The 11,480-nt window shown below is 31.1% G+C and overlaps 1 protein-coding gene across 1 annotated transcript; it reads left to right on the forward strand.

Annotated features, from left to right (window-relative positions):
- Nucleotides 1-532: 532 nt before the first annotated feature.
- On the forward strand, nucleotides 533-2,981 carry LOC124928701 (subtilisin-like protease SBT1.9). Its single transcript, XM_047468954.1, has one exon. It carries the CDS (start codon nucleotides 562-564, stop codon nucleotides 2,920-2,922), a length of 2,361 nt encoding a protein of 786 aa, XP_047324910.1. The 5' UTR covers nucleotides 533-561; the 3' UTR covers nucleotides 2,923-2,981.
- Nucleotides 2,982-11,480: the final 8,499 nt, after the last annotated feature.

An 11,480-nucleotide genomic window follows, 5' to 3' on the forward strand; every position in this document is an offset into this window, starting at 1 on the left:
GTAAACTTATTTTATTTTAATTGTTTGCTTAATAATAGCCCGGATAAATTTTTGAAAACAATTTAGTCCGGGTAGCTTTCAAATCCTGACTCCGTCTCTGGGTTGGATACATTTTTGTGCTCTTACCTTCGTTCTCAAACATGACCATTTTTTAAACATGATAATTTCATAAACATGTCCATTTTTTTAATTTTAGTATTTTTTTCTCTTTTTTAGAAAAGTTTCGTGACATTGCTTTCATTTCTAACTTCGTTGTCAATTATTATTATTATATTTTTTTTTTCAAATTCAATCATGTTTGATGTTTTCAGATGAGGCGAGCTAAATATGTGGTTGGAGTTAAAGCTATATTTTATTTGTTATGTGGTCCCATCCACACCTAAACTAGAGAAGCTATCTTCTCGAACTTCTCTACCCCATCCATACCAATTATCAATTATCATACTCTTATTTAAAAATTAATATAAAATGAAGGACAAAACCAGTACATGTAGTATAAATTCAAAAAATGGTAGATGTCCCTTCCCAAAATCATATCTCATAAATAATTACATCCAATCCATGGCTTCTGCTAGGTTTATCGTGTGTCTGATGTTGATCATCTTATCAGTTTCTGCTCACAATAATATTGAAGAAGAAGAAGAAGAAAAAGAAACATACATTGTTCACATGGACCTAACATCCATGCCCATGGCCTTCTCTACACATCACACCTGGTACTTGGCCACAATTTCTAACTCCATTTACCAAACTGAGTCAATAGAATTATTACAAGAAGTTGAATCAAACGTCCTTCTCTACAGCTATACCAATTCCATCAATGGTTTCAGTGCTATTCTTTCTCAAACCCATCTCCAATTCTTAAAGAACTCCCCTGGTTATGTCTCTCACATGAAGGACCTCCCAGTTAAACTCGACACAACCCACTCCCCCGACTTTCTCCGACTCAATAATCACAACCCCACCACTATTTGGCCCCTATCCGACTATGGCCAGGACATTGTCATTGGATTCATCGACACTGGTATCTGGCCCGAAAGTAAAAGCTTTCATGACCAAAACATGACTAAAATCCCCTCAACGTGGAAAGGAGAATGCGAAAACACCATTATCTGCAATAACAAACTAGTCGGGGCTCGTTTCTTTAACAAAGGGTTACTTTCCCATTTCTCTAAAAATCTCACTGCCCATTCTAAAAATTCCACCCGAGACACCGTCGGCCACGGTACCCACACTTCGTCCACCGCCGCTGGAAACTTAGTCCCTGACGCGTCATACTTCGGCTACGCGAATGGAACCGCGCGGGGAACTGCCCCACGGGCTCGTGTCGCCATGTACAAGGCACTCTGGGAAGCGGGTGCGTACATGTCTGACATTATCGCCGCCATAGACTCTGCAATTCAGGACGGAGTTGACGTTATCTCTCTGTCTCTAGGACTGAACGGGGTTCCCCTCTACAAAGATCCTGTTGCTATGGCCACGTTCGCCGCTATTGAGAAAGGGATTTTCGTTTCCACTTCGGCAGGGAACGATGGTCCGTATCTTTTCAGTCTACATAACGGTATCCCATGGGTTTTAACCGTTGGGGCGGGAACATTAGATCGTGAATTCCTCGGGAGTGTCGTGTTGGGAAATGGAAATTCTATCATTGGCTCGACTCTCTACCCGGGGGAGATCAATTGGCCTCTCAATTATTCCGTGCCGATTGTTTTCATGGAGCTATGCGACGATGTAAATGAATTGAAGAGACTCAAGGGGAGAATCGTCGTTTGTCACGACAAGACTGGTGCGGATGTGTTGGATCAAGTCGACAACGTTCAGAACTCAGGTGTTGTTGCCGGGGCCATTTTTATAACGAACAATACGGACTTGGAGGCGTACCTTATGAGCACGTTTCCGACTCTCTTTGTGAGCCCTCGACACGGACAAACAATACTAGATTACATCATTAAGAAGAAGAATAAGAAGAAAACATGGGCAAGAATGGAATTTCACAAGACGACCCTAATTGGGACCAAGCCTGCACCGAGAGTGACTAGCTACAGCTCGAGAGGTCCATCGGAAAGCTGCCCGTTTGTGTTGAAGCCCGATCTTATAGCTCCGGGAGCTCAAATATTGGCTTCATGGCCTGATGATATCGTTGCAGCAACAACCAATTCTGATCAACTATTTTCGAAGTTCAACATGTTGTCCGGGACATCCATGTCTTGCCCACACGTTTCTGGGGTGGCGGCACTTCTAAAGGATGTTCATCCAACGTGGAGCCCTGCAGCCATCCGATCGGCCATGATGACAACATCGTACACGATGGATAACGATTTCAATTATGTGGAAGATCTCGGGAACGAAAATAGAGCCGCCACTCCCCTGGATATTGGGTCGGGTCATATTGATCCCAATAGGGCCATCGACCCGGGGCTAATTTATGATGTGGGGACAGAAGACTATATAAATCTTCTTTGTGGGTTGAACTATACTCGAAAGCAAATCCAAACAATAACGAGGAGGTCCTATGAGTGCTCCTCCGGGTCATTGGATCTGAATTATCCATCGTTTATTGCATATTTTAACAAAAATGACTCTAGTAATAGTAATGATCGTATGGTTCAAGAATTTGAAAGGTTGGTTACTAATGTTGGGGAGGGAAAGGCAACTTATGTGGCGAAAGTGAGCCCAATGTGGGGCGGGAAGTTGGAGGTGAGTGTAAGGCCAGAGACGTTGGTTTTTAAGGAGAAGAATGAGAAGCAAAAGTATGTGTTGAAGATTGTTGGTCCTAGAATGATGAAAGAAATGATTTTGCATGGTTCGTTGACTTGGATAGAAACCACTAAGATAGAAGAAGGTGATGGTAATATTCGTAACCGGCACATTGTGAGAAGTCCAATTGTGGTAACGAGTTTAAGCTCGCAGGCACTAATTTGAATGAACTATGGAAGTGTTGGATTTGATGATTGAATGATCAATATTATTGCTTACAAATTAATTAATTAAAATTATTTGATTTTAATTTTAACATATAAAATTGTCTCTTCGGTTGGAATTTATAAATCACTAATATAATATAATTTGAATATAACACAAAATAATGTGATTTAATTTGAAATTAAATTTATGTCTTCTAATGTATTTATCATTAGAGGAGTGATAGAGTGAGGGAATTTGGTGAGGGAATTTGGTGAGGGAATGACGTGTCATCACTTTCATTGGTTGGAAAATGTAAAAGTAGGAGGAAAGAGAGAAATTATTTGATTTTTTCAGCGAATAAGATTATGCCACGTCATTCCCTCACCAAATTCCCTTACCAAATTCCCTTGCCTAATCATTTCTTTTATCATTAATATATATTGAGATACTAAATGATATTTTTAATTTTATTAAAGGTTAAATTAGAAATAACCACCCTAAAATAACTTAATAATACTTGTTGTTTGTAAAAGTTATGGTCCCAAATTAAGGTACATCATTTCCTTTTTCAGTCCCTTGTTAATGTATTTATCAATTGAAAGAATTATTTCATACTAATAAAAATGAAGATTTAAAAATTATGAGTTAAGGTTTAAAATTAAAATTAAGATTAAATTAAATTAATTTTAATTAGGGTTTATTTCGCATAAAACATTTTGTATCCTTCTAATTTTATTTTGTGAGAATATATATATATATATATATATATATATATATATATATATATATATATATATATATATATATATATATATATATATTAGTTTTGAAAACTATATTATTAGAGATATATTGATTTTAATATTTCAAACAAAATCTTAAAAATATATATTTAGATTTAAAAATTTATATGAAAATATGTATATATATTAGTTTTGATAATTTCAAACTATATTATTTGAGATATATTGATTTTAATTTTTCAAACAAAAATTTAAAAATATATATTTAGATTTAAAATTTTATATGAGAATATATATATATTATATCTTTAAATTGTATGCTGTTATCATAAAGATTTTATCTAATAGTTAAATAATTATCATGAATATACTTAGATTTAGGGATATTTTAATTATCTCATTAAGCAATATATATATATATATATATATATATATATATATATATATATATATATATATATATTATAAATTAAATAGAGAATTAATAGAATATATTAAATATAATTTTAAAAATACTTTAGACATCTCTAGAGTTAAAAATAAAATCTCAAAAAAAAAAAACTTTCAAAATTATTTTGCTCATGGTTATTTTGGTAAAAAAAAATTAGCATCGGAGGAGGGCGTCTTTTTTTCTTCCACCACTCAAATTTTAGTTGATGTTGTGTATTGTCGGTAGCTGGACTAGATTTGTTATTTTAAATTTTTGTAATAAGAATAATACTCTCAATCTTTGATGGGTCGTCTGCTGCTCATACCTTCCAATCGTGTTGGTGACAATTTTTCGAGTGCGTATTCATATATTTATTAATTTGCAGCAAATGAAATGATGTTGTCGGATGTGGAGTTCTTTTTTGTTTTTCTTATAACGAGTTTTTAGAATTTATCTATCATATGGAGACTCTTTTACATTTATTTTCTAATTATCTTTTTGGGTTCATTATTATTTTGACCATATTTGTATATGGTTAGTTGTTATTTGACAGAACTTTTTACGACGTTGGTTACCAACTCTCGGGCAAAGATCAATTTTACTAGTCCTTAGAATTTTGGATAAAGATTCTTCCGACACCGCTTAATTAGTTTATCCGGCTTGCTCATCTTCATCACTCATTGTTATTGGATTCAAATGAGTTCGTGTCTGAATTTACCATAAAAAAATTCAGATACGAACTTATGACAGAACTTTTTACAGCGTTGGTTACCAACTCTCGGGCAAAGATCAATTTTCCTGGTCCTTAGAATTTTGGATAAAAATTCTAACGACACCGTTTAATTAATTTGTTCGACTTGCTCATCTTCATTACTCATTGTTATTGGATTCAAATGAGTTCGTGTCTGAATTTACCATAAAGAAATTGTGTGATTGGTGGATTATTTCAATTAGAATATTTGCTAACATTTTTTATTTAACGTCTAATTTTGATTTTTTAGATATAATTTTTTATTATTTGCAAATTAATGATTATTATGTAACTTCTTATAAAAAAAAAATAGTTGTATTGTATTCTTTATTTGAGAATTAAAATATTATGGTTATAAATAAATCATAAATAACTGAATTATAGATAGTACACATTTTATTTGAAAACTATAGTTGATATAAAAGTGAAAGGGAATGAAAATGAAAGTCAACATTTACCAAATATAAAAATATTTTAAATTTGGTTGAGGAAATTTATTATTTTGTTTAACGTGGGATATTTTATTATTGTAATAATAAAAAAATAAATTACATGTCATTTATTTAAAATAAAATTATATGTTTCTTCTGTAAATTATATATTATTGGGTTATGTACATTAATATGATATTTAAATTCAAATTAATGATAATATTGTTTATTATTGGATTGTATCACTTTCAAGAAACATTATCACTTTGATGATTATATTATTTGAACCAAAAAATATGACTGAATTATATAAATACTTGTGATGTTTAAGTTTAATGTAATAATTATAAAGTATGATTTATGTGAATAATTAATACATAAAAAAAATAGATTGATTATTTCACCAGTCTTATTATTAATGGTTCATGAATATAACAAAATAATATTAACAATTAATATTACTTGATATTATTATTGTATTAGGTAATTTGAGATGGGATATTTCATTATTTGAATTTAGTTATTACATAAATTTATAAATGTGAACATCTACTTTATTGAATATTCTAAACGATTATGGGCTATATTTTTATAATGCCAAATTAAATATATATATATTTAGACGGACTACAATTTTTTTTTTTTTTGATAATATTGAGTTTAAGGGAAGAGACTTTTACTTTGAAGATGATTTAGATCAATAATTTATATTGAGAAAATTTGATTTATATCTGAAATGCTTTTGACATTGACAAATATTTTATTTATATTAATGACTAAGCACAAAAATCAAGAGTAACAAGACATTTTTTTTTATCAAATTCGTAAAATAAAAACTCAACAACCTCACAATTAAGTGTTTTTGCGACAATCCAGTTTAATCGAATGATTCTTTATGGACAATTTATGGCACTTGTTTCATATTTGGTTATGGAGCTTCACAAAAATAAATGTCAAGAAGGAATTTTCAATGGAGACATTGAAGTAACAATCTGTTGCAACCAAAACACTTTGTGTCGAGAGATCAAATAAATATGGTTTGCAAATTAAAGAAATCCATCTATGGAGTTAAAGAAGCGTCTCGTCAATGGTACTATAAATTTCACAAAATAATTATCTTTTCTGGTTTTGAGTATAATTTAATAGATAATTATATGTATCATAAGTTAAGTGGAAATAAACACATATTTATGGTTTTATATGTTAATCACATTTTGTTTGTCATAAATTGCTTGACATTAAGTAACCAAAACAGTTATTAAATATTTTAATAGAACTAAGAATTGAATGCTCATGGTATAAATGGTTAGAGATATAAGTTTTTAGATCATTGAGTATTTTGAGTCAGTATGAGTTCCACTGTGGGTTACAATTTCTTGATAGTTGATTGAGTCGGTTTTTAGAAACTTCTAAAAAAACACTTACAACTTCATCCATTATGATAGAGGAATTTGTGGCATGTTATGAGGCATCAAATAAGTTAATATAACCGAAAAAACCTATAATTTTGTTGTGTATACCTTAAGGTATTATAAGACATTTTTAATGATTTTGTGATAATAAATCAACTATATTACATTTAAACAAAAATAGAAGCTCGATGAAGTCAAATTATATTGATATCAAGTTGTGAAAGAAATGATAGAAAGTAGACAGATTTCTATAAAATATTTGAATACAAACTCGATCCTTAACAAAGAGTTTATCCCCAAATGTCTTTAATGAACATATTGCTTGTATGAGTGTAGTAGAGATTAACGATCTCTAGTTTCAGTAGGAGTTTGTAGTTTGGTTGTCTATCAATTTAGTTATTTTATAGATATTTATGAAGTTTTATTATGGTAAAAAAATAAGTATTCTTCAATACAATGAAGAGCTCTTTGATCATATATTTAATATAATTAATTGATAAAATTGTATATACAACATGTGATTGAGATGATACAAAATTTCGGACATTTAACGCAATTAATTTTTGTAAATAAAAAATAAAAAAACTAAAATAACTAACATAATATATATATATATATATTGTTAGATAAAATCAGAATATATATATTATTTGTAACCACGATAGTCCCAAATTAAGGCATCATTTCATCCCTACGATCCAGAAATTCAGAAAATTCAGAAAATTATAAATTAAAGTACGATTTTTAGTTCAGATTTAACTTCTTACAATTTAAATTAGGATTTAATTCGAATAATTATAATACTATTTTATATATATATATATATATATATATATATATATATATATATATATATAAAAAGGGAAATGATATAGAGAACGAATTGGGGGAACGAAATAGGGAGCGAAGCCACCTGGCATGCCACGGAGGAAAGAGAAAAAAATTACATCTCCTCTCTAGCAAACCCTCAGATCATTTCTCGCTCATCAAACAAAATCCTCCTTATTCTTCTTCTTCCATTTTCTTTACCATCGGCACGCTGTTTATCATCTTCTCATTCCATTCTTTAGATTCGTCTTCATTCGCGCCGTCTAGCTTCTTCTCCTTACATTCTTTAGATTCGTCTTCATCCTCGTCGTTTAACTTCTTACTGTTATTGCGTCTTCATCCTCGTCGTCCTTCCGTTCTTTAGTTTCGTCTTCATCCTCGTCGTCTTCTCCTTGCGTTTTATTTAGATTCGTCTTCGTCACTGTCCGACTGTCCGATTAGCTTCTTCTTCTAATGGTATATCTTCTCTGCCATCATAGCTTACTTTTTTCTTTGTTTTATTGTTCTTCTGTTTGTTTCTTGGATTCACATTTTTTTGTTGTTATGTGATTGTTATGTGTAGGAACCAATATGTAGCTAGAACCTGTATAAAACTGTTAATATTTTTGTTATTTTTCAAGAACCTGTATAAAACTGTTAATATTTTTGTTGGTTTGTGTTGTCCTCTGTTTTGTTCTATGTTGTCCCGTGTCTTAAACTATGATGTCTCGTGTCTTAAACTATGTTGTCCCGTGTAAATATTGAAGTTGCTCTAAATGTTAATATTCTGATGTCATTTGTGTTATTGTAATATGTTGTTCCGTGTTTTAAACTATTTTTTTTCGTTTTAATGCGTTTTATCCAATATGTCTTCCTGCATTTTATTAAATATGTTGTCATGTATTACTGTAATATGTTATTCATGTGTTGTCATGTATTATTTGTGCTGATTTCTCTTTTTTGTCTTATGTAGCCCTATGGATGAACCATCATCACCATGTAGGCATATATTGGCTGTTTTGAATAGAATGAAAGTGAACCAGGTGCCAGCATATTATATATTGGACCGTTGGCGTAAAGGCTTGAAGAGCGGTTACCAAATATTCACCAACATCTATGATTCGGATGTGGTCCCGACATCTTTTAAAAACCTGTGTAAAATTTTTAATATTTTTGTTGTTTTGTGTTGTCCTCTGTTTTGTTTTATGTTGTCCCGTATCTTAAACTATGATGTCTCGTGTCCTAAACTAAGTTGTCCTGTATTTTTATACACTGGTGTCATGTGTTGTAAATATTTAAGTTACTCGAAATGTTAATATTCTATTGTCAGTTGTATTATTGTAATATGTTGTTCCGTGTTTTAAACTATATTTTCATGCGTTTTATCTAATATGTTGTCCGGTATTACTGTAATAAGTTGTTAATGTGTTGTCATGTATTCTTTGTGTTGATTTCTCTTTTTTGTATTCTTGTGTAGCCCTATGGATGAAGCACCATCACAATGTACCGAAGACAAAATTCCAAAGGTTGGGATGTCGTTAGTGTCGAAAATTATGCCGTCATTTGTCCAATACTATGTTGTCCCGTGTCTTATACCATGTTGTACTTTATTTTGTAATATGTTGTCATGTGTTTATTATTATGTTGTCCTGAGTACATAAATATTGTATTTCTACAACAAGTAATTGTTAAGTACGATTTGTTGTTTCACATTAAAGCGTTAAGTACAAATTGTTGCTTCACAACAAGTAAATGTTTTAATTCTACTAACATGAAACCATTACATTAATGTTTCGGATAATTTGGTTTCATACAACTTTATGGTCTTGTATGTTAAGTTCATCCGATAATTCTTAGGCTCAGGTTGTATTGTTTTTGATGGAGTTGTGGTCTTGGATTTAGAAGCAGCCTTCGCAAGCACTAGTAGGGGGTCAGAGGGAGCAACATTCTTCTTGATAATCTTCCTGTTATATACCACCCCACTAAATTTTCTGCAAAATAAAAAAGAAGACACTATTATTGTAATCGACAGGACAACATAACTAAAAACACAAGACAACATAACTAAAAACACATGACAACATAGTCTAACACACAATACAACAAAATATTAACAGTTTAATCTTAATATTTATCAACAATGGACAACATAGTATATGAAAACAGTACAACAACGATAAGTTCATATTACCTTTCATCTCTATCTGAAGATTTCCTTTTACCTAAAGTCTTACTGTTCTTCTCTGTCATTGTTGACATACTTACTGTAACAATAACCAAATGCTAATTAGTAACAAAACATTTTATAGATAGGAGAAGAAGAAGTTGAATAACATTTTAAGAAGAAGAAGTTGATTAACGTTTGAAAAATAAGTTGAATAAAAGAAGAAGATAAGCGGATACCGTTTGAAGAGCAGCAGATATTTAGGATTAGTGTTTGAGTAGATTTCGTTTGAAGATCAGCAGATACTTAGGATTAGGGTTTGAGTGGATTTTGTTTGAATAGCAGTAGATACTTAGAGTTAGGGTTTGAGCGAAGATAGATTGAAGAGAGGGAGGGTTTTAGCGGAGATGAAAGACAGTTTGAGCTTTGAGCGGAGATGAGAGGTCGTTGCCGTTTGAACTTTAAGAGGAGATAGATTGAAGAGAGATAAAGTTTAAGAGGAAATGAGAGGGTTTAAAATGAGGGGGAATTATCCTACGTGGAAAAAAAACAAAAACAAAATTATTTTTTAACCTACGTGTCCTGCAACTGGGATTCGCTGATGGATTCGTTCCCCCAGTTTCGTTTCCCGTATCACGCCTCATATAAAAATAAATGATGTCCTAGTTAGATTTTTAATAATCTAATTATCATAATATTTTATAAATTTAAAACTAAAATTTTATAAAACAAAATATAAATATTTGATCATTTTGTTTGATAAACTGAATATTAAATAAGCCTTTAAGAAAAAAAAATTAAAATAACTCAAATATCAGACCTCATAGAGTGGTATATAATATATGAGTTTTTTACAAGAGAAAAAGAGAGTAAAATAACTCAAATATCAGACCTCATGGAGTCGTCGGTAACCATACAATCTGTGTTTTTTAAAAGAGAAAAAATAAAAGTAAAAAAACTAAAATATCAGACCTCATGCAGTCGTCACTCGTCAGTAACCATACAATCTGTCAATAGCAACATAAAATGAAAGGAGCAAAAATGCCTCAATCATTATTGTCTTAATTATTTTATGACCCGACAGTTTTTCACGTGGTTACAATTATATATAACACAACAACATCGGCTACAATTATATATAAACACAACAACTTCAACCGATTCAATTATTATTCAAATAAAAACAAATTCAATATATTCTCCTAAACTCTTCTTGCCTTATAATACAAAATATTATTTATAATTCTTCTCATATTTTAATGTATGAATTCTTATGTTCAATGAAATGGCTCTACATCTAATTAATGAAGATAGATAGAAGAGATATTACATGTTAATGTTAGACCTAAATAACTAATTAAATTATGAAAATTAAATACAAACAATTTTCTTAAAGAGATCTTTGAAACTAAAGAAGTCTATAATCTGAATTATCTCATTATAGTGTATTCAAACTCGAGAGTCATTCTCTCGGACTAGGACGTAGGCATCAATCTGAAGCCGAACCCAATATAGTATCATAAGATAATCTCATTTTATTTCAGCCCACAGGAATGAGCGTCTTGTTACGTTATTGAGGTCCTTTTCAAACGATCTCAAGGCGAAAGAAGCTCTTTCTGATAGGAAACGCAAAAAGACAGTGAAAAGAGATGGAAATGTTACATCAGGAATTATCATTGATCTTCCAGATTCTTAATTCAGTATGGTCCTGGTAAAATTCTCAAATCTTAGATCATTTGCAGTGTATTTAATCATTGACCCTTTGTTTTTTTTTCTTGGTTGTCATGGTCCTACATTTTAAACCATTGTGATACAAAATCTTGATTGATGAAAAATTC

The sequence above is a fragment of the Impatiens glandulifera genome, chromosome 3 (genome assembly GCF_907164915.1).
Source record: "Impatiens glandulifera chromosome 3, dImpGla2.1, whole genome shotgun sequence".
Taxonomy (NCBI): Eukaryota; Viridiplantae; Streptophyta; class Magnoliopsida; order Ericales; family Balsaminaceae; genus Impatiens; species Impatiens glandulifera.

Bases quoted from the DNA above. Each gene is read 5' to 3' on its own strand.
- LOC124928701 (XM_047468954.1), top strand. From the start codon at position 562: ATGGCTTCTGCTAGGTTTATCGTGTGTCTGATGTTGATCATCTTATCA.